General features: G+C 50.1%; 1 protein-coding gene across 2 annotated transcripts; it reads left to right on the top strand.

Annotated features, from left to right (window-relative positions):
* The first annotated feature begins 293 nt into the window (after positions 1-293).
* Positions 294-19,205, top strand: GBX1 (gastrulation brain homeobox 1). 2 transcript variants are annotated; one of them, XM_060107487.1, is made up of 2 exons: positions 294-834; positions 17,991-19,205. In XM_060107487.1, the coding sequence occupies exons 1-2, from the start codon at positions 294-296 to the stop codon at positions 18,545-18,547; spliced, it is 1,098 nt and encodes a 365-aa protein (XP_059963470.1). In that variant the 3' UTR covers positions 18,548-19,205. The 2 variants fall into 2 exon arrangements, 1 of the variants encoding a protein (XP_059963470.1); XR_009533323.1 differs by lacking the exon at positions 294-834 and adding an exon at positions 1,172-1,220 and having other exon boundaries at positions 17,991-18,074.
* Positions 19,206-19,713: the final 508 nt, after the last annotated feature.

Raw genomic sequence — 19,713 nt, 5'->3', positions numbered from 1 at the left:
AGCCGGGCGCGGCGGCTGCGGGCGGAGGGAGGAAGTGAAGCGTAATTTGAGGAAGATGGATGAGTCCGGAGGGCGACACCCCCAGCCCTCCCGCTCGCCCGCCCCCTCCCTCCTTATGAGAGAGAGAGGGAGCGCGGCGCCGGAACCACACTGCGCCGAGCCCGCGCCCCGCCGGCACCTCGGCCCGGGAGCCAGGGAGCGAGCCCTGTGTGTCCGCGTGGGGCGCCCGAGCCGCGGGGCGCACGGCGGCGCCCGGAGGGGAGCGCCCTGGGGCGCCCGCAGCTCCGGGCACGATGCAGAGAGCCGGAGGCGGGGGCGCCCCCGGGGGCAGCGGCGGCGGCGGCGGCGGCGGGGGCCCGGGCACTGCCTTCTCCATCGACTCCCTGATCGGGCCGCCGCCGCCGCGCTCCGGCCACTTGCTCTACACTGGCTACCCCATGTTCATGCCCTACCGGCCCCTCGTGCTGCCGCAGGCGCTGGCTCCCGCGCCGCTGCCCGCCGGCCTCCCGCCCCTCGCCCCGCTAGCCTCCTTTGCCGGCCGCCTGACCAACACCTTCTGCACGGGGCTGGGCCAGGCCGTGCCCTCGATGGTGGCTCTGACCACCGCGCTGCCCAGCTTCGCGGAGCCGCCCGACGCCTTCTACGGGCCCCCGGAGCTCGCTGCCGCCGCCGCCGCCGCCGCCGCCACTGCCACCCGAAACAACCCCGAGCCGGGCGGCCGACGCCCGGAGGGCGGGCTGGAAGCCGAAGAGCTGCTGCCCGCCCGGGAGAAAGTGGCAGACCCCGCACCGCCCCCGCCTCTGCACTTCTCAGAGACTTTCCCAAGTCTGCCGGGTAAGTGCCGGGCGACCAGGGCGCCGGGCGGGAGGCTTGTTCACCTGGAAGTCCCGGGCAGCCGCCTGCTCGGAGTCTCGGCACCTGCCTGGAGCCCTGGAATCCCAGACCCCCAGATGGCGGGTTCTGCGGAGCCACCTCCAATCCCGCTGCCGACGCGGCTCCTCTAGACCCCAGCCCCGCGCCCCGCTGCGTCTCCAGAGTGGCTGCAGCCTCGCCAGAGACTTGCCAGTGCTCCCGCCAGAGCAGTGCCTTTCCTCCCAGCAGTCTAGTCCTCCAGCCTCAGCTCCTGCGTCTCCTTTTCAGAATCCCTTCATTTTTCTCCTCTGCTGGAAATAGAGAAGCTGCCAGTGTGGGATTCCTGGGGACACCAGCAAGACCCCTGGGTGAGGGTACAGTGGGGCAGCTGTCAGTTCATTAAGGGCTTCTGAAGAGACGATTGTACTGACCCCAAATGGGCTCTGTGAACGCAGGGGCAAAGGGAGGGTGTTAAAGTGGTGCTGACGGTGAGGATGACCTGTCTTTCTCTTACAGTTGTAGAGGTCACTTCTCTATTGGCAGATTTAGAGCTAAGCCTTGAAGAACCAAGCAGGGGTCCTAAGGGAACATTAGCTAGCAGGAGGCCTAGCACTGCTGGACCAAGGTTGACTGGGAGGCCGAGAGGGGCTACAGGCTGGGCTGAGTTGGGTGTGGCCCAAAGGCCTGGAGTCCAGAATCCAGCTAAGATTCTGGAACCAGTGAGATTCAGCTAAGAGGTATTCAGGAATCCTGGATCCTCCATAGGAGGATTCCCTCTCAATAGAGGCAAGATGTTTTCAAACTGAACCCTGTTGCAAATCAATCTAAACAGGCTTCCCTATTGATCCTTAACCTCCAGAAGCTGGAAAAGCTTTCTGCTATCCAGGGGCAGATTCAGGTGTGCTGAGATCCAAAGCTTACACAATTTGGTGGGTGGGCCCTATTTAAGAAAAAACGGGCTGCGTGCAAGTGTGGCGATCCTGAAGCTTAAAGTTCTTTAGCATCAGGATGAACCTGCCTCTGCTTAACCAGGTGAGCAGGTGGAAGTGACCCAGGAGGCCTGGGGGCTGACTCTAGTGGAGACAGGGAGGAAAGCCAATAGCCCTTTTGTCCTTTGCCAGGAGAGAGCAATTCCTGAGGATAGGTTCCTGGGCCCTTCCCTGAAATTGTCCAAAGGGCTAATACCTCTTCCAGACCCCAAGGGCTGCTGTAGAGTCCGCCTTCCTCTTCTTTGCCTCTCTAGCCCTGGGCATTTTGGCTTTGGGAATTCAGCTGTTGTTTTTTTTGTACCTGGTTGGACCAGGAGGAACCAGTGACTGAAGTCTAAGCAGCATCTCCTGAGGAGGACCCAAGGAAATGATCGAGCAGCAACTGGAAGGTGGGAGGAGATGTCCACAGGATGAAAGGGGCCAGAGTGGGGGGAAGGAGGGGCAGGCGGCAGGAGGATGGGAAGAGGAAAGGCTCAGTGGGAGTTTTTGAATAGGGTGGTCCTAAGGCAGAAAAGGGAGCAAGGCAGGCATCTGAGGGAGGACCAGACACCTGAGGAAGAGATGAGCTGAGGGGGAGGAGAGAGGAGGACACCCCAGTGGAGGGGAGCTGGGGGGATTGTCCCCAGACCATGGGAGAACAAGCAACGTGTCCTACTCTTTCAGGTTCCCCTCAGTTCTTATTTTGACCCATTTGTATAATGGGGGCTCTTTTCTGAAGCAGACAGAATATTGGCAGTAAAACCAGACAGACAGACAGAGAGAGAGAGAGAGAGAGAGAGAGAGAGAGAGGAATAAACAGAGAAAAAGAACAGAAGAGAAATATTGAGGAATAGAATAGAGGAAAGGATGAACAAATGAGCTGTATACCCAGATTATCCAAAGAGCATAAGAGAGGAGAGGGCCACCTATTGGAAGAGACATATGCAAGGGATTTCTAGCGTTGGCTACACGAAAAGGGAACAATATTTCTGGAACAGAAGTGTGTGTGTATGTGAAAGAGTTCTGTCTTGAGAGGATTAGGAAGGAACTAAATAAATATACTAGTAGGAAAGAAGGGAAAGTTCCAACACTAGGAGTAATTTTTTTAAAAAGGTTTTTCAATACCAAGAATGATAAGAAACTGGAATTTATATATATAGAATGATGAAGGAAAGATCTTCATCACCTGAAGGGAATATTGGAAGCAATAAAGGGATTGTTCTTTGTCCTTGGAGTAAAGACAAGTAATTTCTTTGCTAAGAACGATGGGAAGGAGACCTTACAGAGGAAGAACTCTGAGAGGTGCTGGAGTGAAGGCAGTCATTCATTGGGAAGAGACACACGTAAAGGGTTTACAGTGGGGCTTGCGGGGCTGAGCAGTAAGGAGAGCTTTCAGAAGGAAGGTTCGAAGGGGACAGTGAATGGGAGGCCTTCTCTGTGACCCCAGCTTCTTATCCCCCTCAGTGCAGACTCTCTCAACCCTTCGTTGCCACTCCCGTCCACCTTCCCAGTCTTGATTTTTCCCTAACATAGTCGAGAAAAGAAATGGCAATTCCAGAAATGTTAGACATCACATCAGTTTGGGGCGTGATGACACATGCATGCTGAAAGTGGTGGGAAAACAAACTCTCCATTTGGGGAATTGTATTAGAGTATTTAGCATGAAGTAAGAGGGTTCTCGGATTGAATAAAGGGGTTGAAACCTCAACATAGTAGAGTTTGGAGAGGGAACGACATTTTTAAAGTGACGGGAAGAATTTCTGTCCTAGTTTGAATGGGTGACATGGGTCTGAAATTATTCATTTACATTTGTCTAGGGTTTTACAATTTCTAGCCCTTTTAATGAAATTATAGTGAAGATAGGCCAATTTAGATAATGGTGAGCAAAGTTCTTTTTGTCGGGAATTAGAGGACTATTTCTAAAAATTTTTCTGAGAGTTGAGACAGACAGCACCGTACTAGAACTGATGAAGAAGGAAACAGAACTTTATTATGGTTAGATGCCAGGGGTAGAAGCTCTGTTAGCCGGCAAAAAGAAACACTGTGTACAGAAATAATGGGGTAGAAAAGGTATTGAGCGTGGTGTACGGAAAATAATTCTAGGTTTGGCGTGTGGGAGCAGTGGGGGTAGCTGGGAGAGGCGTCCTAGGAGGAGTGATAACAGAGAATTTTGAATTAGTGGGGAAGATTTAAAAGTATGAGTCAACAGAAGCGCCCAGAGTAGTGCTGTCTAGCAAGTCATTTATGTAGTAAAAATAATTTTATTAGCCACATTCAAATAGTAAAATGAAACAGGTGAAACTAACTTCATAGTATATTTTATTTAACCCAGCGTGTCCAAAATATTATTTCAGCATTAGTCAATATAAAAACTTTCCTGAGATGTTTTATATCCTCTTTCCATACCAAGTCTGAAACCCAGTGTGCATTTTACACATTCAGCACATCTCAGTTCAAACTAGCCATGTTTCGAGTGGTCCGTAGCCGCGTGTGGACGTATCAGATGGAGAGAGTTGTAAGAACAGTTCTGTGGAAGTGATGAGGGAAAAGGAGCTTTTTTTTTTTTTTTTTTTTTTTTTTTTTGCTGTACGCGGGCCTCTCACTGCTGTGGCCTCTCCCGTTGCGGAGCACAGGCTCCGGACACACAGGCCCCGCGGCCATGGCTCGCGGGCCCAGCCGCTCCGCGGCATGTGGGATCCTCCGGGATCGGGGCACGAACCCGTGTCCCCTGCATCGGCAGGCGGACTCTCAACCACTGCGCCACCAGGGAGGCCCGGAAAAGGAGCTTTGAAATGGGTGCATAATGAAGTCCTTGATGTATTAGGAATATGGAGAGAGGAGAGCAGTAAGCCCCAAATGACAGGAAAAAAGAGAATTCTGCCTTGAATGGGACGGGGAGAGATGATCCTGTGGGTGAAGGTGTGTGTGAGCTCTGACAGTTATCAAAGCTAACTTAAGGATGTGGTGTGAATACACATCACAGAGAGGACAGGTGAAGAGGATGCTGTGTGCTGGGGAATGATGAAAAGAGCTGGCCGTTTGGAGAAGTGCAGGAGAAAACTTTAAACGGCAGGTGTCTAGAGCAGTGATTCATTCAGGGAGAAAAGGGTTGGATTACCTGAAAACAAAGAGTTAAGAGGTGAGGGATGGTGGACACTCCATATGTAATTGTTGGACTGATGGTACAAATCCAGTGAGAGACTGATATGAAAGATAATGCCAGTGCTGAGCATGGTGAGGAAAATAACCTCTGTGGTTGAGATGGTATAGAAAAGAGAACGTGATGGAACAACACTGGGAGACGGCAGTGTAGTGAACATTATTTTTTAAAACTAAACCGAAAAGGATGCGCTCATTTCTGAATAGAGATCGGCAGTAATGAAATCATGCAAGGAGACTAGGGAAACTTCCTGGGAGCGTGATATCTGAATGCTGATTGCTGTGAGTCAAGCACCTGGTTATAGCTAGCAAACATTGTAGATGACCATCAGTTTCTGAATAGGTATCCATTATGACTGTCAAGATATATTGACTGATGAGAGAAAAACAGGAAGGGATAATGTGACATGGAATCAGAGACGTCTGTTGCTAGAAACAGGAGGGAGATTTTTCTTGGGAGTGATGGAGAGCATGTTTTCCTAGAAATTTTGAGGAAGAGCATACAGGGAGAGTGATTGCTCCATTGACATTTATAGAAAGGCAGATGTTGCATTAACTTAATGTGATTGAAGGAACGTCTATTCAGGAGTTGTGACACATGGGTTCAGGTCTCAACTTTGTCAATCATTAGCTGTACGACTTTGGCAAGCCACTTAGTTCAATTCAGGGAACGTTTATTGTGTGTCTGTTATGGCCTTAGTATTGTTTAAAACACTACAGGAGATTCACAGTCTTATAACTTCTCTAGGCTTCAGTTTCCTCACCTGTAACATAAAAGTTTTAGTTTAGATGATTTTTAATGTTCCTTTCAATTTCATAGAATTAAAGCTTATTTCTCTAGACTCAGTGTTTAGTCGGGCTTTTAACACAGACTCCATGGACCTCCTGTGAGGAGATCTGTTAACTATGGGTGGGAAAAAAATTACATCTTTATTTCTACTAACTTCTCACTAAAATTTGGCACTTCCTGTAATTATGAAGGTAGGCCAGAAACCATGGTAGTTTCCCCAGTACCTGAGATTTTTCTCACCAATAGAAATCACAGATATTGTCATAGAAATTTACAATCTTTGGTGACATCTTGTTGTTGAATAATTTAGTAAAGAAACATAAATTGTTCTCAAATGCATTTAAAATATTTGATAACTAGATTTTATGTAATTGGCTTCTAATGTAATCCTGTGTGTTTTATGTTATGCACCTAAAAGCATTATTCCAGAAAGGGGTTCACAGGCTTTGTCAGGCTGCCAAAGAGACCCTGGCTGAGAGAGAGAGAGCTCAGAAATGACAGCGGAAAATGTTACTGGAGGTTTGGAATGCGATCCTGAGATACCTTGTGCCATAGTGAAGGTGGCACTTGGGAGGGTTGGAAGAGGGGTCTCTGCTGTGACAAATGCAACTATGGAGATACAGATTCTAGATGGTTAGGAGCATAATTCTTAGACTCAGAGCGATGGGCATGAATAGTCTGTACTGGGAATAACGGGAGAGAGGCAGTAATTGGAATAATAAGGGGAAATGTTTTAATTGGAAAGAAGGAGGAACATAATCTAAGCAAAGTGCTTTGCGTTGACAGTAATGTTACTCTCAATGCAATACAGTGGGAAGCTATAGGCAAGGATTTTGCCCTGGAAATAATGGGGAAAGAAGGATCTTTGCAGTGAAACGGATTGGGAGTTAGGAAACAGCAATGAGAGAAGCAGTGGGGTAGATGTACAAAAAGACAGAAGCTTAAATAGGAACGATGAGAAGGAAAGCGTTCTCTGGGGGAGAACTTTTACCTGGAGGTGATGGGAAACGCCCCCGGCCGGGGTCGGACAGAGGAAGTCCCTCACCTGAAAGAGTGAAAAGGACAGCGCGCTGTATGCCCGTGGTGGTGCCCACGGCTGTGATGGTGATGAAGGAGGTCTGGGTTAGGAGTGGTAGAGAAGGGGTTGGGGTTTTCCACTGGCGATACGATCGTGCTGGGAGAAAGTTACAGCTTAGAGTAATGTGGAAGCAGTTTTGATGTGCGGATTGGGAGAGTGCTAGGGAAAAGACGCTTGAATTCGGTGTGATAGAAGAGTGACCTTCACGAGTTGAATTCAGTGTTAGTAGGAAGAGACGGCACTGTATGGCAGGTAGTCGTGAGGCGGTGCCTTCATCCCCTCGCCATCATGGAAGGGAAAGGAATACTCTTCCAGCGATGAAATGAGACGTCTGTATGAGAAGCAAATGCGGCTGTGGCGGGGGGGGATGGGTGGGGATGGGTGGGGGAGGGCTGGGGGGCGGGGCGTGGAGTGCGGGGGCTGCCGGGACTGACAGAGACTAGGGTTATGAGGAGAAAGCACTGGGGGTAACGGGAGATGGATTTCTTGACTGTGAATTATGGAGGAAGTGGTATTAAAGTAGAAGTACTGGGTAAGCTGGAACTCTGCATTGGAAGCGATGGGAAGAGATGTGCTGCAGCCGTGAACTAGGAGGGAGGAGGATGAAACTATCCCCAGAGCGAAGGGAAGAAGCACTTCATGCTGGAGTAGGTGCTATAACTGTCCTATGAATTGTGCACAGATACTGGGAGCATGGAACCGATTGGTCTTGGCCAAATCACACCTCTGTGCGTCCCAGCTTCCTCATCAGTAAAGTTAGGGGTTTGAATTAGGTGATTTCTAAGGTCGCTCCAGCTCTACAATTCTGTCTTTATCTGTAAGGATACTTTTATTAATGAACTGTTCCCTTAAAAAAAAAAAAGCCATCCTGAGCAAAGGGATTGGGAGAAGAGATTCTGTACTTCTCGGCGCTGAGTTATCGGGGTCACTGACGAGGTGCCTGGGATGCCTACATCTTGAGATGAAATCAGGGCTGGGCTTTAGGATGGAAAAGGCTCCATCATCTGGGATCGGATGGTGTTACCTGAGCTCTGGCCGTTTACAGCCATCATACTGAATGAGAGATAAAGGTGGGGGTAGATCTTATCTAGGCCAAAGAGATTGGGCATCTGATTGTGACCAAGTTGACGTGGTGAGGAAGGAAGCAGTGCCCCAAAAGAAGAGCTGTGCTGTGAAATCGGTTCCTGGCCTTCTGTATTATTTCTCCATCTGGTACAGAAGTTATGATAGGATGACGGTGGGTTTCAGTCTCTTTCACTCAGTGATAACGAAGAGATGTGGTGTCGCCCAGAGGAACGGACACAGGCTTTGGATACAGATTTAGGCACCACCCTTTTTGTGATCTACAGCAAAATACTAACCTCTGCAGTCTCCGTTTTCTCACCAGTAAAATAAGGGCAACAGTTCTTAACCTCACAGAGTTAAGGATTAAATGAGAAGCTATTTGTCCAGCATCCTGAAGTAATAGGTATGCAAGAAATTATGTGTTGTCCATGTACTGGAAATGGATGGGAATTAAGCTTTCCTGGGAATTAAGTCGGGAGAGACCTCTTTACTAGGAGTTGTGATGGGTGGCACTCTCTGTACTGAAAAGGACAGATTAGAAATAGCCTTGTATCCCGAGACCTGGTTGTATGGGGCTTGCCAGGAGAGAACACTGCATGAACCTAATATGGGTAGATTTCGAGTTTTGTTCTTAGCTCTTTCTCCCTCTTTTCAATTTTCCTGTCTCACATTTTGGTGAGACACTCTGTGTAGACACTCTGTGGACATGGCTGCCCAGAGCCCTTCTGTGTCCCACTGGGGCCTGGTCTTCCTTTCTGTTAAAACAAACATAAAACCCGAAACAAGCAAACCAACAAGCAAAAAAAACCTCTCCTTTTTTCTTCATCAGAATTCCTATTCCCTCATATATCTCAGCTTAGTGTTAGGAGCACAGCTATTGGATTAAAGTAATTCACACTGGATGGATTATGGAGATTTTTTAAAGTCCAAATCCGTTTCAGACTTGTGAAATTTTAGGTGGCATTATCATGAATAATTTGAGGGATGACCTCGGTTTCTTTTTGGAAAAATTATGTTGGATGGGATTGGTGTGGGAGTGAGGTGGAGAGGCTTACCTTCCCTGGGGTCATGCGAGTCTTGTCACTTCCAGTTAGAGCGATGTCTGCAGTCAGAACTCTTTGGGTTGCTTGTGACAGTAACTCAGCTCTAATTTAAGCTAAAATGGACATTTATTGACTCACGTGGATCCAAAAATGCAAACAGTGTCGTTAGGTCTTTTTTTCTTGCTCTCAGTCTGGCTCCTGTCTCTCGTCTTTGCCTCATTTTCTCCCGATGAGAGGAAGGGGAGGGCACAAGCATAAGCAACGCTAAATTTTTATAATCCCAGATCGGGACCCCAGTGAATTCTAGCACGTGTAAAATCCTAGGACAACTGATTCACTAGCTCGAGTCAAGTCTCCAGAGAGACCGGATGTGCGGATTGGTCAGCTCCAGGTCACCTTCCTTGTGGTCGTGAAGGTGGAGAAATGCAGTTGACAGCCCCACTCTCCTGGGCAGTTGACGGGGAGCAGTGGCTAAAGGAAGGGGGTGCCATTAGTGAACAGGAGGGGTAAGGGGTGCTGGGCAGACAGAAACAAACCCTAAACAGATGTCTATCAACCAGAAAAAAAGAGAAGAATGTGCCTTTAACTCCCTTTCAGTATTAGGGAGGAAAGCCTTCTCCCTGGCTAGATAAGCAGTGCTAAGAGCGCTGGATCCTGGGAGTGAGGCTCTGAGAGGGTTCTGTAATGGGGAAGGCAGGCAGAGATGCCGGTGGGAGGAAGATGTCTGTTCCTCAGTGAGGCTGACTCCTGGACAAGGCAGAGCTGTCCTTGAGGGATGAGAGGCGCTTGTACAGCAGAAGCTAGATAAAATTGGTATTAAAACAAAACTGTTTCCATAGATGGGCAGTATTATTCTTTAAATGAGAAAATACATTTCTAAATAAAAGAAATGGTGACTGGTAAGATTACATCATACAAACCAATAATGATGGAAAAAACAGCAGAAAGATTTGGAGGGAATTTTGTCTTGGGAATGATGGGAAAAATAGCCTGTGAAAGGACAAAGGTGGAGTTTGGTGAATGAGGCCTCTTCTGTGGCAATTTTAAGAATCTTCTGTGCGAAAGGGAAGGGAAGATGTTGATGATTAGGCTGGAGCTCTGGATGATAAGTGAAAGGGATGAGGTCTAAACTAAAACTGGGTTTGATAGGAAGGCTATTTATCTGAAGAGGCATCTGGGGAGGACTTTTACTTCAGGTGGAGGGAAGAGAAGATACTTTACTGGAAAGGATAGAAAGAGCACTGATTGGAGGTTTAGGAGACCAGGATTCTAGACCCGGCTCTGTGCCTAGCTGTGTGCCTGGGGAAAATCATTTCATCTTTTTTCTTTTAATTTTAAAAAATTTTTGGCTGCATTGGGTCTTCATTGCTGCGCACGGGCTTTCTCTAGTTGCGGCGAGTGGGGGCTATTCTTTGTTGCGGTGCATGGGCTTCTCATTGCAGTGGCTCCTCTTGTTCTGGAGCACGGGCTCTAGGTGCGCAGGCTTCAGTAGTTGTGGCTCGCAGGCTCAGTAGTTGTGGCGCACAGGCTAAGTTGCTCCATAGCATGTGGGATCTTCCCAGACCGCGGCTCGAACCCGTGTCCCCTGCATTGGCAGGCAGATTCTTTTTTTAAAAAATTTTTTTTTATTTTTAACTGCATTGGGTCTTCATTGCTACGCGCGGGCTTTCTCTAGTTGCGGCGAGCAGGGGCTACTCTTCGTTGCAGTGTGCGGGCTTCTCATTGTGGTGGCATCTTTTGTTGTGGAGCGCGGGCTCTAGGCACGCAGGCTTCAGTAGTTGTGGCATGTGGGCTCAGTAGTTGTGGCACGCGGGCTCTAGAGTGCAGGCTCAGTAGTTGTGGCGCATGGGCTTAGTTGCTCCACGGCATGTGGGATCTTCCCGGACCAGGGCTTGAACCCATGTCTCCTGCATTGGCAGGCGGATTCTTAACCACTGTGCCACCAGGGAAGCCCCATTTCATCTTTTTGAAACTCAGTTTTTTCACCTGAAAATAAGGTTACTAACCTCCCATTACTACTACTAATAGGTCAGCTGTACTTCAGTGAGTTGCTCAAAGACGAAAGAATAAGTGTGAAAGTGCTTGGGAAAGTTAAAGGTCATGCAAGGGTGCTCTTGGCAATGATGATGTTAATATGCCATGAAAGGAGCTCTGAGCTTGGGGCGGTGGGGAAGTCGCCATGAACTTGTCATGAAGGTGGGAGTGATGTAGAGGAAGTTCTCCTGTCCATTTGGAGTAAAGAATGCTGAAGAGGGCTTCCCTGGTGGCGCAGTGGTTGAGAATCCGCCTGCCGATGGATGCAGGGGACGTGGGTTCGTGCCCCGGTCCGGGAGGATCCCACATGCCGCGGAGCGGCTGGGGCCGTGAGCCATGGCCGCTGAGCCTGCGCGTCTGGAGCCTGTGCTCTACAACGGGAGAGGCCACAGCAGTGAGAGGCCCGCGTACCGCAAATAAATAAATAAAAAAGAATGCTGAAGGGTCATGGGGAAACAGGAGAGAGAGGAAGTGAATTTTCCTTCTTGTACCGAAACTTACAGGAAAGAGTAGTAGCATAATGTGGGCGTGAAATGAATGAGGATGAATGAAGACACATTGGAAGTGAGCTAGGTGCCATCAAGGACGGGAGGAAGTAGCGTCTCCAGAAGAACCAAAGAAATAATCACGTACTGGGCATGTTGATGCAGTGAGGGTGGTGGCAGACATGCCTCTTTTTTGAGGGGTGACCTGGGCTTTTTCCCACTTTTTTACCCCACCCAAATTGGTTCTGTATTCAGGAAGCTGGGTAGTTGTCCGGAGCGTGGTTTGGGGGCACGTGAGGGTAGTGGCTCTTTAAACGGAGGGAAGAGAAGTCAGAACTGAGTGTAATGGGGGAGAGACTTCTCCTCAGTGCGTAATAAAGACCGTGTTTTATGTCAGCTGGACCACAGCAGGCTGCGTGAGGGCCGAATGGCACAGGGGCTCTGTCTGAAGTGGTTCTCCAGTCCTGGGGGTGGTTTCCACTCCACTCCCCAGGCCCAGCATCCTTGGTGACCTCAGCCGCGTACTCCCTCTCTAGATGGTACGAGTCTGGTGCTACTTGTTCCTTCTACTGGAGAATACCTACCACGGATTCTTTTGCCCTTGATTTCTTCCCCAGTCTGACCTGACTCGTTACCAAGTTAGGGCTTCTCTTCCTCTCGGAAGGAAGGCCCCTTGCAAGGGCACCTCTGGAGTCTGAGTCCTGCTCTCTGGGGTGGAATAACGCCCCTGGAGTGGACTCTACAAGTGATCATGGTTCGAACCCTGCGATTTCTGCTTCTTAGGATAATAGCATCTACCAGGAGAACTCTGGATGTTTCCTAATAACCAGTCTGCTTCAGTGTCATTTCCCCTAGATAGATACCAAAGTCTTTTCATAGACTGTAGACTTACCCAGAGGCAACAAGCTGAAAACAATGTACTCTTTTTTTTTCTTTTCTTTTATATTGGGGTATAGTTGATTTACAATGTTGTGTTAGTTTCAGGTGTACAGCAGTGATTTAGTTATATATATACATATATCTATTCTTTTTCAGATTCTTTTCTCATACAGGTTATTACAGAGTACTGAGTAAAGTTCCCTGTGCTATACAGTAGGTCCTTATTGATTATCTATTTTATATATAAAACAATGTACTCTTATATTACCAATGTCATTTTCATACACAAAGGACAGAACCTCTCTGTTTGGCCTACCTACCTACCTACCTACCTACCTAGCACAGTAAAATTGTTTCCAATTAAACATTTTTCCTTTTGCTGGAATTTTTCTCATCAGGATCATTATTTCCCATTGAAAATTTTCTACGTCTTGTTTTGTTGATCAAGTTTTTTTGTTCACATCAACCAGCTATAGCATCTGCAGTTAGAAATGTACTTTTATGGACATTATATCTACCAGGTCCAATTATTCTAAATCAAAGTTTGCAACTAGAAATTTTTTTTTTTTTTTTTTTTTCGGTACGCGGGCCTCTCACTGTTGTGGCCTCTCCCGTTGTGGAGCACAGGCTCCGGACGCGCAGGCTCAGCAGCCATGGCTCACGGGCCCAGCCGCTCTGCGGCATGTGGGATCTTCCCGGACCGGGGCACGAACCCGTGTCCCCTGCATAGGCAGGCGGACTCTCAACCACTGCGCCACCAGGGAAGCCCTGCAACTAGAAATTTTATCAACAAGATGTGCTTCTGTCAAGTTTTAGCCAAAACCATTTTTCTAGGCGCCATCTTTGTTTTGAGTATATTTACTATTAGTATTCATTATAAATTGGATAAAAGAAAATAGTTTGCATTTATTTTTTAGCTCATTCATGAGAAAACAGTAAAGTTGTTTCAGGATTGCTATACTGTAAAGGGTCGAACTGCCGTACTGCTCGTCCAAGCCTTCAGAATAGTTTCCATCACTTTGGGTCTTGCATTCTAAAGTGCTCCATCTGTCGGTGGAGCACAGAACAAACAGCAGGGCTCCAGATGCATCACTGTTTAGGGTGGGAAAATGTAGGGCGTGTTGGGTTTTTTTTGAAAGCTTTTTACTCTCTTCCCCCCATGCCCCGATGTTTTTCTGTTTTCTCCCTAAACTTTTCAGCCCTTTGCGTTTCTCTTACTCATCATCTACTTCTTCTGCCGCTATGTCTGCCCACCTCGTGCCCCAGTCCTCCTCCTCCTGCTGTGCCTTTCCTTCTCCCTCCTCCTCAGCCTCACTCACTGTCCCAGACCCTCTCCTCTGAGAGCGTAGCTGTGTTTTCCCCTCTCAGTTGCTTTCTTCTATTTCCCCACCCCCACCTCCTTAGAAGAGTTGCTCATCCGAGGCCTCAACGTCATGGTTCTAAAGGCTCAGGAGCCCACCGGGATCAAGTAACCAAGAGCGGTTGTGAACCTGTGCTTCTTATGTGGCTTTAAAAGTGGCACTGGGGGTGGCCCACTCATGTGGGCTTGATTTTATGGAATCTGCCTGAAGACAGAGGGACGGATGGTTTGATCTCAGGAGGGCCCTGCCAGATCAGGAACCTGGGAACCTCATCTCAGTCATCGTCAGTTTAGATTTATTGGACACCCCCTGGGTGCTTGGAGCTGTGCTAAATGATTTCATCCTTCAAGCCCTGAAATCCAGTTTCTGCCGTTTTATTTTTATTATTTATTTATTTATTTATTTATTTATTTATTTTTGCAGTACGCGGGCCTCTCACTGTTGTGGCCTCTCCCGTTGCGGAGCACAGGCTCCGGACGCGCAGGCCCAGCGGCCATGGCTCACGGGCACAGCCGCTCCGCGGCATGTGGGATCTTCCCGGACCGGGGCACGAACCCGTGTCCCCTGCATTGGCAGGCGGACTCTCAACCACTGCGCCACCAGGGAAGCCCAGTTTCTGCCTTTTTAGCAGCTGTTTAAAATATTGTAATATTGGGCTGAGTTTTTTTTTTTTTTTTTAAGGGCTTCAAATGCTTGGTTTTATTTATTTATTTTTGGCTTCGTTTCTGTGCGAGGGCTTTCTCTAGTTGTGGCAAGCGGGGGCCACTCTTCATCGCGGTGCACAGGCCTCTCACTATCGCGGCCTCTCTTGTTGCGGAGCACAGACTCCAGACGCACAGGCTCAGTAGTTGTGGCGCACGGGCCTAGTTGCTCCGCGGCATGTGGGATCTTCCCAGACCAGGGCTCGAACCTGTCCCCTGCATTTGCAGGCAGATTCTCAACCACTGCGCCACCAGGGAAGCCCGGGGGTGAGTTTTTAACAAGCTTTTGTTATTCTTTCTGTTACTGGTTACTGCAAGCCATGTTTTAAAAATCAGAAATTAAAAGTTAGAGGATTTAGTAATGATGTTGGGAGTTGTTCTTGATTTCCTTTAGCATAAGATCCTATAGATTCCCACCACATATGGGTTCCTCTACAGCGAATGTGAGATCAGAGGGCACACTGAAAAGTGGGTAGAATAATATTCGTGGAGAGAATGTCTTATGCCCGGAGCTGGGGTGAGGGAGCAGGGTTGTAGGGAATATTTTAGGAGAGGCTTGAGAGAGGAGGGACAGAAATGGAGAGGGAGCAAGTGCTTGGCAATAGTTTCTTCCATTCAGTCAACAAATACTTATGCAGTGCCCACTCTGTGCGGGTGACTTTCTAGATGCTGGGGTTACAGCCATAAATAAAAAAATAATAAATAAAATAAAAAATGGTTACCTTCATGGAGCTTATGTGCTAATAGGAAGAGACAGCCAATAAAATAAGTTAATAAAGTAGTGACACATACTATAGCAACAAGTAAAGCAGAGAAGGGAGATGGGGAGTACTGGGAGTTTTAATTTTAAAAAGGATGATCAGAGAAGGTCTCATTGATAAAGACCTGGAGGAAATAGGGAATGAGTCAGTGCAAAAATCTAGGTGAAGAATATAGTATTTCAAACAGAAGAGTAATCGGGGCAGGGGAGGGGGGAGGGGCGGGAGCAGGAGAAAATGTTGATGGACCAGGTAAGAGACGAGGGTGACTCGGGCTAGTTGGACACACAGGAGGTGGTGAGAAGTCGGGTCGGGCATGGGCGGTGAGAGAGAGTGAAGGTCTGCTTTGAACAACACAGAAGACGGATGGGAAAGACGGGGGGTCAGATGGGGAAGAACTGGCTCAGGAGAAGTCTCAGGAGTTCAGTTTGGGACACGTTACGCTTGAGTTCTGGGGGAGAGGAAAATGGTGTGGGAAAGAGCTCTTAATGACATGAAAGGGGAACCCAAGGATTTGAATCTTGCAGAAATTAAACAGATTTTGGCTAGATAAGGAAGAAAGCCCGGGGTGGTGGGAGGTGAGCATCACGAGGGGTACGTCACCTATGGACAGTGGATGTATCTATTGACAGCTCACAGAGCTGGGTGCTGGTGGAGCTTGGGTGGGCTGTTAGCGAACGAAGCCCACCTGCCGGTGGCAGCAGGGAGCAGGGACAGCGTCGGAAGCCTGGGTGAGGCTAAACTAGGGTGTGCCACGTGGGTTTTGCAAAGGTCAGATAAAGCATGAAGCCCTCCAGGAAGAGGCAGGGGCTCAGGCATAAAGGTACCCCTGGGGTGTGAGATGAGAACACTGACTGAGATGGAGGTGGGTGATCTGGGCAGGGGCTGAATTCTGGCCTCTAAGGGAAATCATGCAAATGTGGTTCCTGAGGAAGAGGAACAGGTGTGGGTTGCATCCGTGAGGGGAAAGGACAACTCTGGGATCGGGGAAGGGAACTGAAAGTGACTGGGCTGGTCCTGGAGGCCCTGAGAAGCTTCTGCAGGGGGGCAGGCAGATGGCAGGGGTTAGAGAGGAGCGCCAGCCAAGCTCTGAGCGTTGGGATGCCGTCCAGCCGCGCACACACATGCACAGCCCCATTCTCTTATAAAGCATTTCACTGTTGCCCCAAGTCACTTAGCTCTGGGTTATAGTCTCAACCTCAGAGTGTGCTTAGGGCTGTACACGTGACATGTGGTGATGCGGATAGATGTACCGCCATGCCTACCAAGTCCTCCCCTCTTTGCACAGTGAACTCCACTGGTACGGAGCTGACTGTTCCGTGTACGGATTATCTGTTTTGTTCTGTTTTCTACTGGTTGGTTTTCTTTTGACTTTTTGTTGCTCCACTGTTAATTGGTCCTTTGGACAGAAAACGGGAGTTTGTAAAACTCAAATACCGAAAACATTCATAATGCATTATTTGCAGTGCTGACAAAAATGTCAATAGATAAGATTAAAACCAATGGCTGAATTAAATTTTAGAATTATGTATGGATTAAAATGTTTATATGCCTGGGATTACAAATAATCAGTAGTCCACTGAGTCAGAATTTCTTTCTCCGTTTTCCTCTCTGTATCTTCCCTTGCTGAACTTCTATTTCTCCCTCCTTCTCCCATACTCCCTCTCACTGACACCAAGCTCAGGGTCCTCAGGATTCTGAACTTGGGCAGAAAGCAGCTGTTTGTGCTTCTCAGCAACCTTGGCTGGGAAAGAGGGAGGGTGGAAAAGAGATGATGTCTTTTTAAAGTTAAGGAGAAGGACTGAAAAGGTCCTGGAGGGCTAAGTCATTGGAAGAAAAATCCGGCCACTGACCAGGTGGCGTGCGGCGGGGCGGGCTCCCTGCTCTGGGCTGGATGGTCTGGTGAAGGAGAATCGGGGAGGTGGGTACAGAAACCTCCTGACTCGCAGGTGCTTGGGCAACACTTCTTGGACCCTGATTGCGGCAGGGGGAGGGACTCAGATGACCCTGAAGTTTCCATCTGGAAATGAGATTCTGAGATTCCAGGACTTCACTGGCTGTCCAGTGGTTAAGCCTCTGCACTTCCAATGCAGGGGGCGCGGGTTCGATTCCTGGTCGGGGAACTAAGATCCCACATGGCATGTGGTGCCGGGGCCAAAAGGTTAAAAAAAAAAAAAGAGAGATTCCAGATTTCGGGAAGAGGGAAGGGAGGGAGGCGCGGAATAGAGGTGAGCACGTATCTCTTCCCACTCGGCCAGCGAGGAGTCCTAGGAGAATAGCAAAGGCTGCAGCTGTGGTCTTCCCGTCTCTCCTGCAAAAGTGAATTCCCCGACGTTCTCACTCCTGCCTCTAGCCACTGAAAGGACCCCAAGCCAGGATCCGCACTGCTTCCCTCTGACCTGCGGCTGCACGGTCGGGGTCTGGAGGCGGGGGTCAGTGAGTGGCCAGCCCTCGGTGTGGGTCTGGAGAGGGCCGGAAGGCAGCGGGTAGGGGCAGCAAGGTCGCAGGGGCGGGGTGGGGGTGGCGGTGTCGCAGTCCTGGGGACGGTGCTCTTCTGATCCATGCCCGTTGCCGCCCCCACTTTGCGGAGTGAAGTCTGTGCTGGTTAATACCTTTCTTCCCATCTCTCTGTCTTCCCGAACCTCTTCCCACCCCCCACCCCGGATGTCTCCCCTCCCGCCCCGTCTCATCCCCTCCACGTGTGTGTCTCCTCCCGCTGTCGTGCTGTCCACGCCTGGCCACGGTTCCACGTGCCGCCTCCAACCTGTCCGCCTTCTCCCCGCCTCTCCGCCACCCGCTGGCTCTCACTCCCCACAGCAGAGGGGAAGGTGTACAGCTCGGATGACGAGAAGCCGGACGCGCCGGCGGGAGACCCGGCAGGCAGCGAGCAGGACGAAGGGGGCTCGGGCGGTGACAGCGAGGACGACGCTTTCCTGGACGGTTCTGCAGGGGGCCCCGGGGCCCCCCTGGGACCCAGAGCGAAGCTAACGGGGAGCCTGGGGACTGGAGCTGAGGAGGGGGCACCGGCGGCGGCGGCGGGAGTCACGGCTCCTGGGGGCAAAAGCCGGCGGCGCCGCACAGCCTTTACCAGCGAGCAGCTTTTGGAGCTGGAGAAGGAGTTTCATTGCAAGAAATACCTGAGCTTGACCGAGCGCTCCCAGATCGCCCACGCCCTCAAGCTCAGTGAGGTGCAGGTCAAGATCTGGTTTCAGAATCGGCGGGCCAAGTGGAAGCGCATCAAAGCTGGCAATGTGAGCAGCCGTTCTGGGGAGCCTGTAAGAAACCCCAAGATTGTCGTGCCCATACCCGTGCACGTCAACAGGTTCGCTGTGCGGAGCCAGCAGCAACAGATGGGGCAGGGCGCCCGGCCCTGAGGGGCTCCCGGGACCTCCCGAGTCTGCTCCGAGACTGGGCCAGGGTTCTGGGGACCCGAGGGGCTCCCGCTGTGATCCTGCCCTCGGATGGGGCTCAGTCGGCAATTAACGTAGCTCTAGGGGGGCTCTCCTGGCACTTGGCCCTGAGCCACTCCAGAGACCCCCAGGACTGGGGCTTCAGGGCTAAAGGGGCTTAGGTTCTTCCTGTCAAGGAGCTGCTGGGACTGAGGTGGACTCCTAGGGCCTGGAAGGTTCCCGGCTAATGCCCTGGAATCGCTTCTGACGGGGATGGGAGGAAGCCAGGGTGAGACCTGGCCAAGCTGATGACAGCTCCTTATTTATTTTGTGTGAAGTTTGTATATACGGAGCTCTCTGCCTCTGTGTGTCTGCACCCCTGAGAGGGATTGGGGAGCTTGTGTGTGTCCTCCATCCTCAGCCAGTGTGGTTCCATCTCACGGCCCCAGGGTGGGTCCCGCCTCGCCTGTCTATAGTACAGGACGCGCAAAGAAGCGAAGTGGAACTGTCACTAGCCCCTTAGAAACCCTTCAGCACTACCGTGTCCTTCATGTAATCTACCTCCACTGACGCCCTTTCCCGCCGCAGGTGCTTCCCCCCGTTCCCGCCTCCAGCTCTCATGCTCCTAACGCGGCATCTCTCTTCTCTTTACCATTAAACAGGCAAGCTTCTGCACCTCTGCTTTCTGCTCTTTGCAAGAGTTTGCAGACTTCAGGTGGAGGGTTCACTCCCTTTTGTATTCGGAGGGGAAATGAAGTACTTGACCCTAGCTTAGATGGGGTGTGTCTGGCCGTGTCTGAGCAGGTGGAGGGTATCAGTCGTGTGAGGGGCTGGGGCCGGCCGGGGGGCTCACCCCCATCACCTGGGAGCCCATGAGTGAATCCTCGCCTGTGTAGAGGACATGGCAGCTTAGTCCATCTCTGCTGAGCTTTGACATTCCAGACATCAGGGCCTGGAGTAAAAAGACCCATTTCCCGTGCTCTGTTTTAACAGCATTAATTGTGGTCTCCCCACCCTGCCCCGCCGCCCACTGCACCGTTTACGAAGCTTGGGATCCCAAGTCCTCTTCTGTTATAAAATGAGTTTGGTTGGGAGGGCCCACCGTGACGTGGACGAGGCAGGAATGTACCTGACGGCTCTGGAAGGGTGTG

This window comes from Mesoplodon densirostris, chromosome 9, assembly GCF_025265405.1.
Source record: "Mesoplodon densirostris isolate mMesDen1 chromosome 9, mMesDen1 primary haplotype, whole genome shotgun sequence".
Taxonomy (NCBI): domain Eukaryota; kingdom Metazoa; phylum Chordata; class Mammalia; order Artiodactyla; family Ziphiidae; genus Mesoplodon; species Mesoplodon densirostris.
This window is presented reverse-complemented; position numbering and strand designations above follow the sequence as displayed.

Bases quoted from the DNA above. Each gene is read 5' to 3' on its own strand.
- GBX1 (XM_060107487.1), top strand. From the start codon at position 294: ATGCAGAGAGCCGGAGGCGGGGGCGCCCCCGGGGGCAGCGGCGGCGGC. The intron at 835-17,990 runs GTAAGTGCCGGG...CACTCCCCACAG, and splicing joins GACTTTCCCAAGTCTGCCGG to CAGAGGGGAAGGTGTACAGC.